The 21,309-nt window shown below is 52.6% G+C and overlaps 1 protein-coding gene across 1 annotated transcript in view; it reads left to right on the forward strand.

Annotated features, from left to right (window-relative positions):
- FRMPD2 (FERM and PDZ domain containing 2) overlaps window positions 1-21,309 on the forward strand; it is a 101,769-nt gene that overhangs the window by 1,756 nt on the left and 78,704 nt on the right. Inside the window, exons 3-6 of the mRNA XM_062214315.1 lie at window positions 10,927-11,052; window positions 12,634-12,791; window positions 16,062-16,127; window positions 18,600-18,791. Coding sequence (XP_062070299.1) covers window positions 10,927-11,052; window positions 12,634-12,791; window positions 16,062-16,127; window positions 18,600-18,791 — 542 coding nt within the window. The remainder of the gene's footprint in view (window positions 1-10,926; window positions 11,053-12,633; window positions 12,792-16,061; window positions 16,128-18,599; window positions 18,792-21,309) is intronic.

The raw sequence follows: 21,309 nt of genomic DNA on the forward strand, positions 1-21,309 counted from the left end.
TGAGGAAGAATACCGAGAAAGTTAGGGGAAGCTGGGGTCTGAAGTAGCAAGGGGAAAGCAGTCCCAGGGTCATCTGTCCCCCACAGGAGCGGGGCTTGTGTGCAGGTCCCCTCCAGCACAGCGCCCTCTGCAGGTCGCACCCAGCACAGCACCCTCTGCCTCCATTGGTTCCACACAGGTGCCTCCTCTTCCTGGTCAGTGGCACCTTGAACTCCACAGCTTAGGAGGGCCTTAGAGACGCCAGGGATCCTGGTCTAAGTTCTCTCTTAGTCCTGGAACATCTTCTAGGTCATTCCACAGTGTTGTAACTGTCGCTCACCAGCCACCGGTTGAGACAAGCGGTCCTCCATGGTGCCTTTGTGGGGCACAAGCTGGGAGAGGTGAACAAAGGCAGGAGACCGTCATGTGACCAAAATCACAGAGGTCAAAAGCCACTACCCAAGCGTGGGTATTTGATGCCGAGGTTAAGTCCTAGCTCGGGATGCCTGCATCCCATGTTGGAGTGCCTGCTTTGAGTGCGAGCTCCCACCTTTCTGATCCAGCTCCGTGCTAATGCTGACCCTGGCAGGCAGCAGCTAACAGCTCAAGTACTTGGCCCCTGCCATCCCTGTGGGAGACCTGGATGGAGCTCAGGCTCCTGGCTTCAGCCTGGCCCAGCCCCGGCTGTTGTGAGCATTTGGGGAGGGCAAACTCTGTCTCTCTCTGCCTTTTAGACAGAATGGAGGTAAATAAATAAAAACCAGGAAAAAAAAAATCCCACAAAAGCTGTTACCTAATAGATGATTGGGATCTACAAAAGACCCTTCCTGGTCCAGAGACCAGCATTTTTCCAAAGGCTGCAGAATAACCATGGCAACAAAGGCGCAAGGCATGCCCTTGGCACTGGGCTCCTGCCTGGCTTTGCACAGAGTGGATTGTGTTTGCACCACAAGTTGGCAGCGAGGCCATGTTTCCTATTGTGCCCGAGCAGGAATGCAAACGCCTTGCCTTGGCCTGAGCTGTCCAGCAGAGGGGCCTCTGCCCAGCTCCCCAGCTCCACCTCCCACCCCTCAGCCCCCACCCACCCCCTCTAGGTCCTCTGCCACGCCCAGCTGCTTTCTGCTGTTGGAATCTAGCAAGTCTGGGATGCTGTACCTGCTTCTCCCTCTGCTTGGAACACTTTGCCCAGGCTGGTACCTCCTGAAGTTCAAGTCTCCTCGATGCACTCTGCCTGACTGGTCCAGCTAAGAGTGTGCCCACACCAACGGCACACTCTAGTGTATCCCTTTGTCCTATCTTTCCCTCACAGTCTAGGCCACTCTCTATGGGTTTATATATTTTTTAAATAAAGGAGTATTTCTAAAAAGATCCATTCATTCATTTATTTGAAAGGCAGAGTGACAGAGAGAGGGAGAGACAGAGAGAGAAAAAGAGATCTTCCATCCGCTGGTTCACTCCTCAAATGATGGCTACAATGACCATGACTGGGCCAGGCCAAAGTCGAGAGCCTGGAACTCCATCTGAGTTTCTCACATAGGTGATAGGGGTCCAAGAACTTAGGCCATCATCTGCTCCTTTGCCAGGTACATTAGCAACTCCCATATGAGGTGGGTGCTAGTGTTGCAAGTGGAGGCTTAACCCAATCACAACAGCAGCCCTTTCCTTAGTTTTGTTTCGGGATCTTTTGCTTGCCTGTTCATTGTCTGTCTCCCACTGTATAGCACTAATGAGCGGGGCCAGTGCTGTGTTGCAGCAATTTAAGCTCTGCCTGTAGTGCTGGCATTCTGTATGGGCACCTGTTCGAGTCCCGGCTGCTCCTCTTTCTATCCAGCTCCCTGCTAATGGCCTGGTAAAGCAGTAGAAGATGGCCCAAGTGCTTGGGTCCCTGCACCTGCAAGGGAGACCTGGAAGAAGCTCTCAGGTCCTGGCTTTGGATCAGCTCAGCTCTGGCCATTGCAGCCATTTGGGGAGTGAACCAGCAGATGGAAGACCTCGCTCTCTTTCTCTCTCTGCCTGTAACTCTACCTCTCAAATAAATCAATACATCTTAACAACAGAAAAAGCACTAATGCACAAAGGCAGGGGATGAGCTTGGGCCCGAGCCAGACCAGGCAGAACCTGTGAAACCTGGAGGCCACCAACATGAAGAAGGTACATGAGAGATGAGCCGTGGAGGCAGCAGGGCAGCCCGTGAAAGCAGCGCCATTGGCTGGACACTTCGGCTGGTGGATCCAGGTTCACCTGTGTGGCGGGATCTCTACATCTGTCACACGAGAGTACTTTTTACAAATTTATTAGACAGATAGAGTTACAGACAGTGACGGAGAGACAGAGAGAAAGGTCTTCCTTCCGGCGGTTCACTCCCCAAATGGCCGCTACAGCTGGCACTGCACTGATCCAAAGCCAGGATCCGGGTGCTTCCTCCTGGTCTCCCATGTGGGTGCAGGGCCCAAGCACCTGGGCCATCCTCCACTGCACTCCTGGGCCACAGCAGAGAGCTGGACTGGAAGAGGAGTGACTGAGACTAGAACCTGGTGCCCATGTGGGATGCCGGCGCCGCAGGCGGAGGATTAACCAAGTGAGCCACCGCGCCGGCCCCGAGAGTACTTTTTAAAGTTTGTGGAAATGGAATTAAAATGCAAGCCCATTTAGGCATAAAGGAGTTTGAAATCCATGCATAGTATTTTGCACAAAGCGCACTTTCCACGAGCCTCTAGTCTGCATGGATTTCAGAAATGCTTTGTACCAAAATAAACACATCTTTTCCTCCCGTTTCCAGTGAACTTTTGGAAGCAGCCTCGTAGAGTTAATGATCCTGTTTTTAGCCCATGAGACAGCAGTACCTCGCCCACCAGCCCATTTACAGCAAACTTGGTGAGAAGCCCAGAAGCACCACCGCGTGGCAGTGAACGGTCGACAACAGTCTCCCAGCCTGGAAGCACCCTGCCCCTGTCCTCTCAGTGGGGGAAGTCCAGTACCGTGGACACCAACAGTACACATCCAAGTCCAAGCAGACCAGGTCTCCTAACCTGTCTCTCCCTCAGTTGCCGCCTCTGTAAAATGGGCATGACAATGGACCATCTCAAAAAGCTGTTGTGCGGCTTCCATGAGTGAACACACATAGAGCACTCGGAAGCTGCCCGCAGCAAACGCCATGCAGGTGTTTGCTCCTGTGGCTGCTCGAGGAAGTGCCCTTTGGCGTGGAAAGGGCATTTGCAATACTACGCAGCAGTACGAAGGGTAGTTGTGAGCCCAGTTTGCTGGACTGGAGTGGGGTCTGTGGATTGTCTCCAAATAGGTGGCTCCCCATGAGATCTCTCCAAGGGATGGTTGGTGGGGAGAGTTGTGATTAGGGTTGCCAGGGGAGGACAGAGCTCTGGGTGGGCCAACCTGCTCCTGTGCACTGATCATGACGTTGAACTGTGGGTGTTGGTGCAGAAGAGTGGGATGCATGCATCTCAGCAGAGGGATCATGGGTGCATGTTGAACAGCATGCCAGTATTTTGGGATTGTTTGCTTGTTTCTGCAAGGGAAATGATAATGAGTCATTTGCTGTCACAGACCCTTGGGTTCTAGGTTGCATTTGATGTGGAAGCTGTGATCCTGACATTGTAGCAAGACTGGAACTTCAAGTTCAAGGACATCTGAGCTTTAACAAGCAACGAAAGTGTTTGATCATCCAACCTGATCAGTTGTGTGATTTTTCTGGGTGGTAGGTGCTCCCCTATCTTTTTTTTTTTTTTAAATATTGATTTATTTGTTTGAAAGGCAAAGGCAAGGGATGAGGAGGAGAGAGAGAGACAGAGAGGGAGAGAGAGAGAGAGATAGAGAGAGAGAGAGAAAGAGAGAGAGAGAGAGAGAGAGAGAGAATCTTCATCCACTGGTTCATCAAATGGCCACAGTGGCTGGAGCTGAGCCAATCTGAAGCCAGGAGCCAAGAGCTTCTTTTGGTTCTCCCAAATGTGTGCAGGGGCTCAAGCACTTGGGCCATCTTCCACTGCTTTCCCAGGTCATTAGCAGGGAGCTAGATTGGAAGTAGAGCAGCTGGATCTCAAATCGGTGCCCATATGTGATGCTGGTGCCTCAGGCAGTGCAGGCTATGCCAGAGCACTGGCCCCTGGATGCTCCCTTTTATATCAAATAAAAGAAGGCAAGGATTCCAATCAAAAATGTTTTATTGTCTTTTATGATAGTTTACCTGTGTAATTACATTTGCTGGTGTTCTTCGTGTGGATTTGAGTTCCTGGCTAGCGTCTTTCGCCCCAGTCTGAAGTATGTCCTGGAGGACAGACTAGGAATGACAAATCATTCGCTTTTGTTTATGTGGGTGACCTGACCTTGGCTCTCATCTCTGAAGCACTGCTTTGTTGTCTTACCCCCAGCCCCTTCCCTAGCACTTGAATCTGTCACCCAACAACCCATCCTCATGGTTTTTGATGAAAATTCACTTTCTGTTTTTATTTAGAATCCCTTATTTGTGATGAATCACTTCTTTCCTGAAGCTTCTAATAGTCTTTGGTTTAGAAAGGTTGGTGAACATGTGGTCAGCTGTGAGGCTCTCTTTGAATTTATCCTACGTGGATTTTGTTGGGCTTCTTAGATGTGTAGATCATGAGTTTTTGGTTGTTAATTCTTCAAATATGGTTTTTCCTCTCTTCTTTCTTTTGGAAATTCCTAATTTTATGAATTTTTAAAAAAGATTTATTTTTTTATTTGAAAGTTATGGAGGGAGAGAGAGAGAGAGGAGAGAGAGAGAGAGAGAGAGAGAGAGAGAGAGAGAGAGTCTTCCACCTGCTGGTTCACTCCCCAGATGGCTGCAACAGCTGGGGCTAGCCAGTCTGAAGTAAGGAGCCAAGCATTTCTTTTGGGTCTCCCAGGTGGGCGCAGGGGTCCAAACACTTGGGCCATTTTCTACTGCTTTCTCAGATGCATTAGCAGGAAGCTGGATCGGAAGTGGAGCAGCCAGGACTTGAATCGGCACCCATATGGGATGCTGGCACTGCAGGCAGTGGCTTAACCTGCTGTGCCACAACGCCGGCCCCTGAATCTCCTATTATTGAGCTTTACCAATTATTTCTGTTGAAATCAGCAGCTGAGCTCCTCTAGTGAATTTTTCATTTCAGTTCCTGCACTTTTTGGTTCTGCTTATAATTTCTGTCTCTTTGCTGCTGTTTTCCATCTAGTGAAGCATCATTCTTGTACTTTCTTTTACTTCTTAAGTAATGTTTTCTTTAGTAATTTGAAATATTAATTAATTATTAATATATTAATTATCTAAAACAAGGCCTTTATCTAGTAAGTCCAATATCTGGGCTTCCTTAGAGACAGTTACTATGGACCGTCCACCCCACGCCAACTTCCCCCATTTATGGGCCATATTTTCTTGTGCCTTACATTTCTGCCTATTGTTGTTGAAGGCTGCAGTTTTTTTTAAAAAAAATATTTATTTTATTTATTTGAAAGTAAGAGTTACAGAGAGGCAGAGAGAGAGAGAGAGAGGTCTTCCATCCGCTGGTTCACTCCCCAGATGGCTGCAACAGCTGGAGCTGGGCCGATCTGAAGCCAGGAGCCAGAACCGTCCTCCAGGTCTTCCATACGGGTGCAGGGACCCAAGGACTTGGGCCATCATCTACTGCTTTCCAGCAGAGAGCTGATCCAGCAGAGAGCTGGATCAGAAGTGGAACAGCTGGGACTTGAACCGGTGCCCATATGGGATGCCGGCACTGCAGGCAGCGGCTTTATCTGCTATGCCACAGCACCAACCTTGAAGGCTGCAGTTTTGAGTAGGGCAGCTTGGCATTTCTGGCAACGGGATTCCCTCTCTTGTTCCCCAGGGTTGTTGCTTTGTGTTGAGCTGCTGCCGCTCGTTTGTTCAGTCATTTTCCCGAGCTCACTTTGTAAAGCCTGCTTTTTGTGCGCATGTGGCCACGGACGTCTCTGCTCCGTTAGTACAGTGGTCAGCTCATAACGGGACAGGTGTAACCTTAAACATCTACGACCAGTGCGTCTCCCAGTCCTGGCTGAGGTGCACCATGTGTCATAAGGCTGTGCCTTCATCCCTCTGCCAGGCAGCTGCCAGTTCTGCCCCAGCCGTCACTCCCTCCCTATCTAGAGTCTGCGGTTGGCAAGACGCAAGTGCGTGGGCCTTTGTTGCTTAATTCCCAAGCACGTGCCCACCCCCTGGCCCGTGCACCCCTACACATGCGCGGACTTTCTGACTCCTCAAGCTCTTTGGAGCTTCTCACTCCCCAACTTCTTCCACATCTTCTGATAATGTTTGTTGTCTGTCCAACTTTTGATTCACGGGACATTGCCACATCAGACAGCTGCAATAGGGAACAATTGCTATTGGCTGGGTTTGAAAAATGTCCCCAGGGAAAAGCCTGTTTACAACTGGGAGAGTTCTGAATCAGGCCCATCAAAACAAGTGTTGTGAGCCGAGATTTCTGGGGAACCTCCAGGCAGGTCAAACAGGGACAGCTCTCTGAGAATGGCATCTTGAACGTGCTCTGATTATGTTCCAATACTTAGCGTGTCCACTCAGCTGTTTGTTTCGCCATTGCTTTCATGGAGAGGAGGATTCGGGGAGTTTCTTACTCTGCCATCCCGTGACCCCATTTTTTCCCTTTCTTTTGTAAAAAAAATCCTTTATTTGTTAAAGAACCCAGGCTGTTTGAACTGCAGAGTTTGGACTTTGCACGTGCACTCCGTGTGGCCATCAATGCACACATGAGGTTAGACTGTAGGTGGTGAGGTGATCTTTGTGCAATAGCTGTACTATTTGAATTTTGAGGTTGCCTTTGGCTGTTTTCCTTGTTACAACAAAACATCTATGGCTAGGTAATTTATAAAGAAAAGACGTTTGTGTTGACCCATTGTCTGAGAGGTTCAAGAGGTGGCACCCTGAGCCACTCTGCGTGTGTGCACGTGTGTGTGGGTAGACATGGCATCATGTGTCCATGCCGGCACTGTTCATGGCTGCTCAGTTCAGTGTGACTCCCCAGCCAGAGAGTCTTTGAGCAGTGCCACTACTCTCAGGGTCATACCTGTCTTATGGGGTGCTTTTACACGTGTCCAAATTTGCTCCCTAGGGCTGCTTTGTTTTCCAAGATGACGGGTGGGGCCGATTTGCATTCTTACCCACGGAAGGTGAATATTTCTTTTCCCTCCAGATAGTCGCCACCAGTCAGTGGTATCTTATCTTTTATTTTTCATTTAGTCTTGGAACTATGTCTTGCTGTGTTTTTTCTTCCCTTAACTGCTAATTTCAAGGATGGCAGATGAACTTCTTGGAGTTGTAAGAAATAATAGTAGAGAGTGCCTTTACAGCCTTGACCTAGTTTCTCTCAGAGATAACATCTTGCAAAGCTATAGCGCCTTATCACAGCCAGGATGCAAAGTCAGGCATGGTGACACTTTCCCATTGCATGTACTCATTTGAGTGTGCATGTGTGTGTGTGTGTGTGTGTTTAGTTTCATGTAATGTTATTCACGCATCTACAGCTATAGTCAGTGCAAAAGGATGTCTTTCAGAACCACACCCACTTTTCTTCCTCCTTCCCTAACGCTCTGCAACCACTAATATGGTCTCCATTTCTCTATTTTTTTCATTTCAAGAATGTTACATAAAGGGAATCATACCATATGCAACCTTTTGGGTTTAGCTTTTATTCACCCGGCATAATTCTTTGAAGAGCCATTCAAGTTATATGTATCAATAGTTTGTTTTCTTTTACTGTTGAATAATAGTCCATGGTTTGGAAGGGAATTCTGGTTGTTTCTAGTTTGGGGTTATTGCAAATAAAGCTGCTGGGCCAGCATCGTTGTGTAGAGGATTTAAACACCTGCAATACCGGCATCCCATATGAGCGAGGGTTCTAGTCCTGGCTGTTCTACTTCTGACCAGCTCCTTGCTAATGCATCTGGGAAGGCAGTGGAAGATGGCCCAAGTGCTTTGGCTCCTTCACCCACATGGGAAGCCCGGAAGAAGCTCCTGGCTTCTGATTGGCCCAGTCCTGGATGTTGCGGCCATTTGGGGAGTGAACCAGCAGTGGAAGACTCTCTCTCTCTCTCTCTCTCTCTCTCTCTCTCTGTAACTCTGTCTTTCAAATAAGTAAAATAAATCTTCTTTTTCTTTTTTTCTTTATTTTTTAACTTTTATTTAATAAATATAAGTTTCCAAAGTACAGCTTTTGGATTACAGTGGCTTGCCCCCCCCCCATAACCTCCCTCCCACCCGCAACCCTCCCATCTCCCGCTCCCTCTCCCATTCCATTCACATAAGATTCATTTTCAATTATCTTTATATACAGAAGATCAACTTAGTGTATATTAAGTAAAGATTTCAACAGTTTGCACCCACACAGAAACACAAAGTGTAAAGTACTGTTTGAGTATTAGTTATACGGTTAATTCACATAGTACAACACATTAAGGACCAAGATCCTACATGGGAAGTAAGTGCACAGTGACTCCTGTTGTTGATTTAACAATTGACACTCTTGTTTATGGCATCAGTAATCCCCCTAGGCTCTTGTCGTAGTTGCCAAGGCTACGGAAGCCTTTTGAGTTCTCCAACTCTGATCTTATTTAGACAAGGCCATAGTCAAATTGGAGGTTCTCTCCTTCCTTCAGAGAAAGGTACCTCCTTCTTTGATGGCCCTTTCTTTCTGCTGGGATCTTACTCACAGAGATCTTTCATTTAGGTTTTTATTTTTATTTTATTTTTTTGCCACAGTGTCTTGGCTTTCCATGCCTGAAATACTCTCATGGGCTTTTTAGCCAGATCCGAATGCCTTAAGGGCTGATTCTGAGGCCAGAGTGCTGTTTAGGACATCTGCCATTCTGTGAGTCTGCTGTGTATCCCACTTCCCATGTTGGATTGTTCTCTCCGTAAAATAAATCTTAAAACAAAAATAAAGCTACTATGGAAACCTACATATGTTTTTTTTTTTTCCATTTCCATTTCTCTGGAGTAAATACCCACAAAGGCTGTCTCTGGGTCATATGATAATTGCATACTTAGTTCCATAAAACACTGCTGAGCTGCTCTCCATGGTGGCAGTATTGTTTCACAGTGCCATCAGCAACGTGTGAGTGATCCGTTTTCTACTCATGCTCTCAGTGTTTGGTGTTCTCACACATTTCTATTTCAGTGGTTCAGATAGATGTGTAATGTTGGGTCATGATGACTTATTTGCATTTTGCTAATGTCTGGTCATGTTTTATAGTTCCTCGTGGGTTTATTTGCCATTGGTGTGATGTCTCTGGTGACATTTCTATTTGTGTCATTTCTAATTGGGTTGTTTATTTTCCAAGTGACAAGCTTTGAGAGTTTTAAATAATATGTTCTAATCATGTGTACTTTTAAAAACAACATTTATTTATTTATTTGAAAGAATTGCAGAGAGAGAGAGAGAAATCTTCCATCTGTTGGTTTACTCCCCAAATGGTCACAACAGCTGGAGCTGGGCTGATCCAAAGCCAGGAACCAGGAGCTTCTTCCGGGTCTCCCACTTGGGTGCAGGGGTCCAAGCACTTGGGCCATCTTCCACTGCTTTCCCAGGCACATTAGCAGGAAGCTGGATTGGAAGTGGAACAGCCGGGACTCGAACCAGTGCCCATATGGGATGCCGGCACTGCAGGCAGAAGCTTAACCTACTATGTCACAGCGCCAGCCCCTACTAACTATGCTTTTAGTGCATTTTTCCCCCTAGTTTTAAAGTATTTGGAAAACCTCCACACCCTCGATATTTTATTTTGGGTTTTTCTAGGCTTAAAGCGGTTGCAGAAACCCCAACAGGCTTGATATTCTATCTTGGGACTCCAGAACTCCCTGAGAATCATCATCTTTCCCCTCCCCCTTTGAAATCTTGCCTAAGTCGCCTTTCCTTGTGGTGGCAGAGGGGGAATGACTAGTGCGTAGGTCTCAGCCAAGTTTCCAAAAGCAGGGAGGAAGAAAAAAGAAAGGAAAGAAGAAAAAAGTGGGTTGGGTCGATGGCAGCTCGCAGGGCTGACCTGGCTGCTTCCCCACCCGAGGAAGGAACAGTCCCTCCCTCCCTGCCCACGCGTCCGGCTTCCAGAGCGGGTGCTGGGCAGCCCCAATCCCGTGCCCAGCGTGGAGATGGAAGAACCCGGCTCCTTCTGCTGGAAGCTTCTGCAGGGAGTGGGGCAGCTGGGGGTCGGAGAGCTTGGATGAGCCCTGATGGAGGCGTGGGGGCGCCGGGACAGGCTCCACCCCCCATGTGCAGCACAGCGCATCCAGCCCTGTGAGCTCACTGATATAAATGGATTATGAAAAGCCCGGCTGGCCCCCGCCTGGCTCTGGAGATTAGTGGGTGGCGGCTTTGTCGAGAGGATAGACATTGAAATGGCAGCTTGGGTTTAAAAAGGGGCTGCTTGAAAGAGAGAGAGAGGGAGGGGGAGAGAGAGGGAGAGGGAGAGAGAGACCAGCTCTTCTTCCCCTTCTGTTCTCTCCAGGATTCTCGCTGGTTCTCCAGCAGGTGCTGGCACTAGATCCGGCTCTGCGTGTGGCAGCCAGGGAGGAAAGACACGACTCCTGTGTTTGTTACAGGCAAAAATGGTTGCTAACCCACATTCGCAGACAGCGGAGGAAGGCGGGCAGCGCTGCTCCGCCGGCGTCGGTAGCTGTCTGCCAGGCTCACGCCCAGCCCAGAGGAGGTGCCCTCGTCTCGGTTCACTTGTGCATTTACTTATTTCCTTACCCTTGCGTCTGGGAGGCGAGTGATCGATTGACTTGCTCACTCACTGAGTATGACTGGCCGCTCGGGCCAGGCCCCAGGGAACACTTCTTTGGTGCCCGTGTACCCGGCCTGATGGGGCAGGTGTTCAACACATGGCGGCCACGCATGGCTGGTTGGCTGCACCATGCCTGGGCTGGTCGCTGTCCTGGAGTTCACAAGACCCTGCCATGCTGTGTCTTTGCAGGGATGAGCCCGGCCTCCGTGACGTTGGCCAGTGTCCTGCAGGTCAGGGGCGAGGCTCTGGCCGAGGAGGACATCTGGGCCCTCCTGTCCCTGGCCGCCGAACAGCTCCTGGAGGATCTTTGCAAAGGTAAGGTAAGGGGCGTGTGTGCGCGTGCGTGTGTGCGTGCATGTGTGTGTATGCGTGTGTGTGTGTGCGAGCGTGTGTGTGTGTGTGTGCTGGGGGCGCTCGAGGCACAGGGCGTTCATGTGCAGCTTCTGCCGCGAGCATGTTTCTGGCTGCAGCTCCTCCATCTGTGATTAGTCTGAGCTATCAGAGTGAGTGGGCAAATGCCATCCACCCATGGCGCCACGCTGGGAGCCAGGCCTGTCTCTTGGACCCACGCCAGGGGACAGGGTTGAAAGAACGGCCATGCCCTTCCGTTGGTGTGGCAGCATTTGCAGGCATGGCGCTGAGAGAGAGAGAGAGAGAGAGAGAGAGAGCAAGTGAATGAGTGAGCGGCTGCAGCCTGCTGGACCTCAGCCAGCACCCGTGCCATCCGGGCATCACCAGCACGGGAGACAGGGGGCAGTCACCTGGGAACCCGGTGTCCAGACGCTGCTCTGCTCTGCACGGTCTGTGGCCCATTGGGAGGCAAACCACACACTGTGGTCTAGACAGGGGAGGATAACATAAAGAACAAATAAACTGTGATAGAAGAATCATTGTCAGATATATATATATATATATATATATATATATATATATATATATGAAGCCCGCATTGTGCTCCAGGGTGAGGGACAGACTTTGCAGGGAAGTCCTGTCCCCAGGTTGGGGTTCCATCTTCTGGGGGAGCTGTGCTTGTGGCCCAGGGTGATGGGGATGCTGGCTAGCTCACTCAGCCACAGGTGGTCTGCAGGCAGGGCCCAGGCTATCACCATCAGTGGCCGGGAGATGAGTGTGCAGAGGGCCTGGGGGGTGCGGGTGGCCCTTTGGGGCGTGGCTGGTGTGGGCAGGAGGCCTGAAGCCCACACTGTGTCTTGCACTGCTGATACCCCAGGAAGAGCAGGGAGAGCCCCGGGCCCTAGCGCCCTCTATTGAGAGAGCTGCACAGTGCCCCTTCTGTTCAGGAGAGATGCATTGAAGGCTGAATTCGGCGCTGTGAGGCGTTTCTTGGGGGGAACAGGAACAAACACTTTGGAGTCAACTCAGAAATTGTACCTACTTGGGACCTGCGTGCGTGACACACACCTAGGAGATCATGCACGCTCTTGGGGGTGATGGGTCCCAGCGAGGGCGGATGAAGGGAACTGTGCACCTGCCGCTGCAGCTTCAGTGTTTCCCTGAGGCCTCGCTCCCTTTCCCCCACCCTGGAGACCCTGATGAGCAGCAAAGAGCACCCCGAAGGCCAGCTGCCTTGGGTGCTGGCTCCAGAGCTGATTTCCAGGTGTGGCCCTACCATCTCCTTCCCTTTTCCCAAGAGACTCTTGGGCCATGGAGGCAGTTGGATGCAGGTGCCAGAATTCTGGCCATGGCTCTAGCCACCGTTTTGTAACCCATGCTGCCCTGCACAGGGGCTTGGTCGATTCTTCTCTATGCGTCCCTTGGGTCTTTGCTCTCATCCACAATCCTGGGGCCAGCTACTGCCTGGCCCCTGCTATGCAGTCCCACGGCTGGCCCTGCAGAGGTCAGCCCCGTGTCTACACCCCGTCACTGCCTTGGTTTCAGATTCCTCGGACTACGTGGTGTGCCCCTGGTCGGCCCTGCTGTCTGTGGCCGGGAGTGTTTCCTTCCAGGACCGCGTTTCTCACTTAGAAGCTGCCCCTTTCAAGGCCCCTGAGCTGCTGCAGGAGCGGAGCAGGGACGAGCAGCTCGACGTGTCCCAGGTAAAGCGAGCGTGCGTCTCTGTGCTCCGCGTCCCGGGCGCCCTGGGAGTGTCCTGTGCCAGGGACAGCATCCCCAGCCCCCGACCCGGCCCCTCGGAGCGGCTGTGAGGAATTTCATTCGTAGGCTTTCTTGCCGACTGCTTACGGGCTGTTGGACCAGGGCAGGTCGCCTTCTCTGAGACTCAGTGACTCCATTTGCCAATGTGACTTAGTTAATCAGGCCGCTATCAATGTTAAAAAAAAAAAAAAGAAAAATGTTGGGAAAATTATGGGGAAGCTGTCTGGCCTGTTGGGACCATTGGCAGCGTGTAGCAAAGCCCACCCCCCCCCCAAAAAAAAAATGACCCAACAAAGCCTCACCTCCCTCAGAATCTATCCTATGGCCCAGGAGAAGATGGATTTAGTTACAGCCATGTCCATTACGCTGTTGACGTTAGGGGACACGAGACGAGAGGGCATTGATAGCAGGTGGCACAAGCTGGTTTCCCAAGTTGAGAAGAACTTCAATAGATGCAGGCACAATGGGATCCTAGTCGGGGGGAGAGAGGTAGGCAGAGAGACAGACAGAGAGAGAGAGAGAGAGAGAGAGAGAGACAGAGAGAGAGAGAGAGAGATCCTCTGAAAATCTATGCAGTGTTTATTTCTGGATGGCAGCATCAGTGGAGGTTTTTGGTTTTTCTTAGGGAACACATTTTGCTTTTATATAGCAAAAAAGATCCCATCAACATCGTTTTCTTTTTTCAAAAGAAGTTCCGAGGCGAGGGCGCCGTGCGCAGATACGGTGCCCTGGGAATGGCGCATTGGGTGTTTAGTCCACGACTTCCGCGCCTGCTTCCCGTCCTTTCGCGGAAAAGGTGCATGTCTGGCAATGCCAGGGCTCCTGGAAGTCCTCCTCCTGGGCTCCGGGCTGCTCTGAGACCCCGGGAGCAGGGCCCTGGCGGCTTCCAGCTTTGCTTCCCCGGGGTCCACGTGTCTCCAAGTCAGAGAGTGCGCCTGCTCCGTGCCCCCAACCTGCAGTCACAACCACACCCCAGGCCCTCGGGCTCCCATGCATGAACCACTGGGCACCTGCAGACTTGGGGCCTCTCGGCTTTGCTTGGTTTGGGTCCCCGGGTCGGCGCTCCCTCTGCACCAAGTAGCTGCCGACACCCCGGACTCAGCTAAGACGCTGCCCACTGAGCCCTGGGGTCTGAGTTTCTGAGCGAGCAGGTATGCCAACGTGACCCGGCAGCCTGCGGGAGCTTGTTCCCTGCGGGCAGTGACAGCTCGGCGGGAACGGCCACGATAAAGTCTCCCTCTCTTCTCCGCTCGTAGACGGGTTCAAGGTACGCCAGGGTCCAGACAGCCCTGAGTGCCAGGAAGCCAAATCTGCCACACTCCCCCCTGTGCCATGGCCGCCATGGTGACCCTGCACATCACACCTGTCCCGTTCTCTGTCCTCTTTCCTCCGCACTCCCACTGCCCTGGGCTGACAGCTATTGGAAGAAGTGTCTGCACAGAATGCTTGCCTCAGGCTCTGCTTTGTAGAGGACTTGAGCCAAGACAGCCCCTGAGGGCCCCTGGTTTCCTGCCCTCGCTGGTCCCAGCACTCACTGGTGAGCAGCAGGTGCGCCCCTGTAGACCACTGTTTGGTCTCCCCCGCACGCCTGGTGCAAGTCTCACCAGTCCTCCGTCCCGAGCATCCTCGAGCTGCAGACAAAGGCGTTCCTCCCGCCTGCAGGTTTTCCTCCATACAGAGGGGAGAGGGTGCCAAGAGTTCTGAGGCGGAGGGAAGGGGTGGAGCTGAGGGCTGGGGCTGAGCCAAGTGTTGCTGAGAGGCTGGACCAGGAGGATAAGGACAAGGGGGTCGGGAGAGGGCCAGTGGGGGGAACGGAGCAGCTCTTCCTGCGGGCAGCTTGGCTCTCGGGCTGGGGGCTCGCCAAGAGGCATGGGCTCAAGAGACCGGAAGCCAGCAGCCTCGACTCCTGTTCATGGGGCCAGGAGGCAGGAGCCCGGGTGACTTGATCTCTTAGCCTCCCTGACACTCAGCTGTATTTGTCTTGTTCTCTTCCGTCCATCACACAGCTTCCCTCTGCACCCAACTTAGCACAGGCCCTACGAGGGGTGGGTGGGCCCCTGGAGAGGGATCCCAGGAGGGGCTGTGCTCAGAATTCTCCCCCAGGATCCTTGTCTGGATAGGAGGATGGCTCCTGTCCTCAGGCCAACATTGTGCTCCACCCAGAACACTGAGGTATCTCCTCCTGTGCTTGGGTTCTGGGTCCCAGGTAGAGGTAGATGGTACGGGCCGGTCACCTGAGCTATCACCCCCTCCCACTCTCATGGCAGACATCACCAATCAATTGTGGATGCCTGCAGCCTTCTCACGCTCCCTCTGCAGGCAGAGTCTTAGGATCTGGGGTGGAGCTGCATGTTACTGAGGGCTAGATCCCGCTCTTGGAGGACAGGCAAGGTTCCAGGTGTGGGTGGTGCCTCTGGCAGGAAGCTGCTCTCACACCTGCTCCCAGGGTTGTTCCTTTGGGAACAAGGGTGCAGCTTGTGAGTGTTCTTGTGTGGCTGGGGGCTGGTGTAGGGTGGGACTTCAGACAAAGATGAGAGCTCCCTGGCACAGGTGACATGAACACGTCTAGACCCTAGGATGTGAAGAACAAAACCCACCTGTGTTAAACCCACCCGGGCTGCTCCGGTGACCCTGTGTGTTTATGTGCCCCATTTCCTAGCTTCCCTGTCTCCCTTGCATTGTCCCAGAGGTCGTTCCCTGGGGGAATGTCATTTCCCACCTGCAACAAGAGCTCCATGGCAACAGCAAAGTTCAATCAGGGCTCCTAGGATCCTTGAGCCAAGTGGCCCTGGGGCAGAAGCTCTGGAGCCTGGGTTCCCATCCAGACCTCAGATGTCATCTGGCTTTTTAGTCTTATGCTTGTTTCCTCATGATCACAAGATGGTTGCTATGACTCCATGCATCACACCAGGGTGCAAGGCAGGAACAAAGGGAAAAGGATGGGGCTAGTCACGTTGGTTCCTTTGGTCAGTAATGCAAAAGTTTTGTTGTAGAAGTTCTACATCTTGTTTTCCCCGGCTACCTGCTAGTAAGCATATTTCTGGCTTTTTAGCTTCCAGAGAAGGAGGTAGCAAAGGCAAAAGGGGTATAGGTGGTGTCGGGATAACCAGGCAGCAATGTCTGTGTGAGTGGAAATCGAACTGGGTTTTGTGTGCAGGACCGCGGAATAGCGAGACGACTGACATCTAATCAGAGCCTTCTCTCCCGGGCAGGTGCACGTCTACTCCCTAGGGATGACTCTCTTGTGGTCAGCAGGGTTCCGCGTCCCACCCAAGCAGGTCTGTAAACCACATAATCCGGACCTGGCTAGGTCATGGCTTTGGACTAATTTAGTGGCTTTCTCCGGGCGGGGACCACAGCTGTGGGGCACAGGCATCGTCAGTCTCTCCGGGGTCTCACCAGCCGGAGTCACCATCACAGCTCCTTCCTGCCGGCTCAGAGTCTGCGTGGGACTCATACCCACCACGGCACCCTGGGCAACCGCAGGTCAAGACTGGCAGGCGAGATGCGATGTGTTTGCCATGGAGGAGTCTGCAGACACTGTCTACACGCATGCGCATCTCCTCAGCCAGACACAGAGGAGCCTGGATTTGGGTTCCTACTCCTGTCTGGCTTCTCTCTGGGACACGCTGCCATAATCAGACCAGCTTCCTGGGGTGTGACCAGTGTGGTAGCACAGGGTCCCAGGTTTGGTTTAAATTATGCATTTGAAAGGCAGAGAGGAAGAGAGAGAGAGAGAGAGAGAGAGAGAGAGAGAGAGAGAGAGAGAGAATCTCCCATATCCTGGTTTATTTTCCAGGTGCTCACATACTCACAACAGCCAGAGCTGGGCCTGGGCCAAAGTTGGAAGCCAAGAACTCAATCAAGTCCCACTGTGGGTGACACGGAGCCAAGCACTTCTTTTTAAAAAACATTTTTATTTTATTTTATTTGAAAGGCAAAGTTACAGAGAGAGGGAGAGACAGAGAGAGAGGCCTTCCATTCACTGGTTCACTCTCCAAGTGGCCGCAAAGACCAGAACAGTGCCGATCCAAAGCCAGGAGCCAGGATCTTCCTCTGGGTCTCCCACGCAGGAGCAGGGGCCCAAGGACTTGGGCCACCTTCCACTGCTTTCGCAGCCATAGCAGAGAGCTGGATGGGAAGTGGAGCAGCCAGGACTGGAACTGGCGCCCATACGGGATGCCGGCACTGCAGGCGGTGGCTTTACCTGCTACGCCACAACGCCAGCCCCCTAAGCTGTGATCTTGAAAGCAGAGACTGTATCCTGTATAGCTGTGCAGTCCCAGCCACCTAGAGGCCTCTGATTGGCTGTGTGAGGCAAGGCCCAGTGCCTGGGTGCCGGTCAGTGTAGGCACTCACGGCTGATACTCCCCGTGACACATGGTCGCACAGCCTCCATCCGGAAGGCGATTTCTGTATAGGCTGAGCATCAGAACAAGTCTGATTCTGAGTCTGAACTTGAGGCCTTCTCCATGTAAGTCTTTTTTTATTTTTATTTTATTTTATTTTTTTATTTTTTTGACAGGCAGAGTGGACAGTGAGAGAGAGAGACAGAGAGAAAGGTCTTCCTTTGCCATTGGTTCACCCTCCAATGGCTGCTGCGGCCAGCGCACCGTGCTGATCCAAAGGCAGGAGCCAGGTGCTTCTCCTGGTCTCCCATGGGGTGCAGGGCCCAAGCACTTGGGCCATCCTCCACTGCCCTCCCGGGCCATAGCAGAGAGCTGGCCTGGAAGAGGGGCAACCTGGACAGAATCTGGCGCCCTGACCGGGACTAGAACCCGGTGTGCCAGTGCCGCAAGGCGGAGGATTATCCTATTGAGCCACGGCGCCGGCCCCCCATGTAAGTCTTGACCAAGGAAATGCATGAGGGAAGTGCTTATGTGGTACCTGTTTCTCCTTCGGCGTGACGTGTGCACAGAGTTCCGCCAGCCATGGCTGAGCACAGGTGCTCCCTGCTGAAGATCCCAGAGTGGAAAGGTCGTAGTCCATGTGGCCGGAGTTCATAGTCCACGGAGCTCCTGTGCTGGAGGAGAGCCTGAGGGGTGGGGGCAAAGAGAAGCCGCCCGGGCCACGTGAGTGGAAGCTGCCCCCGGTGGGATCCAGGTGCTTGGCTAAGGTGCAAATCCATCTGGCCAACCTCCAATGTCTCGTAAGCCATCTGAAGCACGTGCTTAGGCTGGAGGAAGTTGTGCATGGCCAAGCAGTGGGCTACACACTACTGATACGCGGGTAGCTACTTGGCATCGTGTGGTTTGGGTTATGCATCTCGTATCTGTCTCAAAAGTTTCTAGAGGGGCTGGCACTGCGGCGCTGGGGGTAAAGCCCCACTTGCACTGCCAGCATCCCATATGGGCACCGGTTCAAGTCCTGGCTGCTCCACTTTCGATCCAACTCTCTGCTATGGCCTGGGAAACACTGGAAGATGGCCCAAGTGCTTGGGTCCCTGCACCTGCATGGGAGATCCGAAAGAGGCTCCTGGCTTTGGATTGGTATAGCTTCGGTCTTTGTGGCCACTTGGGGGAGTAAACCAGTGGATGGAAACCTCTCTCTCTCTTCTCTCTCTCTCTCTCTCTCTCTCTCTCTCTCTGCCTTTCAAATAAATAAATATAATCTTTAAAGAAAAAAAGTCCCTGGAAGGAGCTTGCATCCACCTGGTGGTGAGAACTTCTCTGTCGTCTCCGGGTGCACCTGTCATGGTGGTGGCTGGGTGGCGGCAGTGCGCGCTTCTCACGGCCTCGTCTGTCCTGCAGCCCCTGCAGCTGAGCGAGCCCCTGCACTCGATCCTGCTGAGCATGTGCGAAGAGCAGCCTGACAGGCGGCCGCCCTTGCCGTCGGTTCTGGAAGCGTGTCAGGCTCATCAGGAAGCAGTGTCGGTGTACCCGGCCCCTGCCGGCCTCCACATCCAGCGGCTGGTTGGCTTGGTTCTGGGCACCATCTCTGAGGTCAGTACGGAGCTGTGCTTTGCAGCCTGCTGGTTGCAAGCCACGTGCAGTGATTGACGTTTGCCTCAGTGCCTTAGAATGCATTGGAATGAGATAAAACTAAAGGTTCAGTTCCTCAGTCACACATGCCACATTTCTGTCTTTACAAAATTATTTATTTATTATTTGAAAGGCAGAGTGACAAGGAGAGAGAAAGGGAGAGAGAGAGAGAGAGATGGAGATAGAGAGAGGGGTGGGGAGAGAATTGATCTTCCATTCCATGCAAGATCTTCCACTCCTGCAAGAGCCAGGGTTGGACCATGCTGAAAGCAACAGCCAGGAACTCCATCCAGGTCTCCCGCATGGGTGGCAGGGGCCCAAGCCCTTGGGCCAGCCTCTGCTGCCTTCCCAGGCACATTAGCAGGGAGCTGGATGGGAAGTGGAGTAGCCAGACTCCAAGCGGCACTCCAACATGGGAGGCTGGCAGGTAGTGGCTTGATCCACTACATCAGGGTGCTGGCCCTCATGCCATGTTTCAAATTCTCAGTCACTGGGCTGGTGCCATGGCTCACTTGGCTAATCCTCCGCCTGTGGCACTGGTACCCTGGGTTCTAGTCCTGGTTGGGGCACCGGGTACTAGTCCCGGTTGCTCCACTTCCACTCAAGCTCTGCTGTGGCCCGGGAGGGCAGTGGAGGATGGCCCAAGTGCTTGAGTCCCTGCACCTGCATGGGAGACCAGGAGGAAGTACCCAGCTCCTGGCTTCGGATCAGCACAGCGCTGGCCGTAGCAGCCAACTGGGGAGTGAACCAACGGAAAAAGGAAGACCTTTCTCTCTCTCTCTCTCTCTCTCTCTCTCTCTCACTGTCTAACTCTGCCTGGCAAAAAAAAAAAAAAAATGCTCAGTCACCACATGGAGCTGGCCACCACCCTGTAAGACACAGCAGACCTAGAATATTGTCCTCGTTGTACTTACCTAAGAGAGGGAGGGGAGAGTGTGCTCTTGAGTCGGCCGGTCCGTATTCCAAATGCCTGCAATGGCCGGGAGGCTAGGCTGGGGCCAAAGCCAGGAACTCAGTCACTTGAGCCATCGCCACTGCTTCCCAGGGTCTGCACTGGCTGCAAGCTGAAATCAGGAGCTGGACCTGACAATCAACTGCAGGTAGCTGGGTGTGAAAGGTGGCGTCTGAACGGCTAGGTTAGACCCTCACTCCTCTTAACCGCGTTTCTGCTGGTGGAGACTTTGGGCCAGACCCCATTTCCCGGCATGGCTAAGGGCCCGAGATCTTTTCACATGCCTCTTTCCCTAAATCACCCAGCACTCAGTTCTATCAGAAAGCGATTCCTGGCCGGCGCCGTGGCTTAACAGGCTAATCCTCCACCTTGCAGCGCCGGCACACCGGGTTCTAGTCCCGGTTGGGGCGCTGGATTCTGTCCCAGTTGCCCCTCTTCCAGGCCAGCTCTCTGCTATGGCCCAGGAAGGCAGTGGAGGATGGCAAGTCCTTGGGCCCTGCACCCCATGGGAGACCGGGAGAAGCGCCTGGCTCCTGGCTTCGGATCAGCGTGATGCGCCGGCCGCAGCGGCCATTGGAGGGTGAACCAATGGCAAAAAGGAAGACCTTTCTCTCTGTCTCTCTCTCTCACTATCCACTCTGCCTGTCAAAAAAAAAAAAAAAAAAAAAAAAGCGATTCCTGACCATGCTCACGTGACCCCCGCCCTGCCTGCCCCTCTGCTGTCTTGTGCTTTGCACAAGTCCCACGGTGCTGCTTGCTGCCCTGTGCACTCCTCGTGCCCAGCAAGGGGCCTGGCACGTGGTGGGCATTTATTTCTTTGGTGTAGGCCAGCTTCCCTCCATGCTCAGCCAGAGATGGGGATGATTGTGCAAGAGGGGAGTGGTGGGGGGAGGTTAGGACGGGGGCAAGCTGAATGAAGAGGTGGGCTGAGCTTCAGACAGCTGCAATAGGACCACCTGAGTCCCCAGAGTGGCCCAAGAGGCCAGGACAAGGCTGGGGCAGGGGAGGCCAGCAGGGGTGCATGGTACAGAATGTTAGGAGGTTTGAGAGGAACCAGAAGGTGGCCATGGGAGAGCTGAGACCAGGCCGAGCACAGAGGCCGTGTGGGCAGGGTTGAGGGGACAGAAGCATAGGAGGCTGCCAGGTGTCCATTAGAAAAGGCCTCTCCTGGCCACGCCTCCCTTCCGGACCACTTCTCTCTTGGCAGGTGAACATGTGGCTCCTACTACCTGAGCCACAGAAGTCAAGGAGAGAAGACGAATGCGAATGTATGTAACTGAAAGATACGAGGATTCTCCCAAACATTTGTGGAAGAATGCAATTCAAACCTAAGTTCCCTTTGGTGCAGAAAGATTTTAAATCCTGTGTGCTTTTTTCGCCATATGCATTTTCCATGCACTTTTAAAAGACCCCTTGTATGACCAGCGTCCGTTGTCAGAGTCTGCCCTGCATTGGTGCTGCTTCCCCCCCCCCCCCCCCCAGAGACACTGTATTGACCTATAAGACGTTGCCATCAGGGATCCCAAG

Source organism: Lepus europaeus, chromosome 17, assembly GCF_033115175.1.
Source record: "Lepus europaeus isolate LE1 chromosome 17, mLepTim1.pri, whole genome shotgun sequence".
NCBI classification, from domain to species: Eukaryota; Metazoa; Chordata; class Mammalia; order Lagomorpha; family Leporidae; genus Lepus; species Lepus europaeus.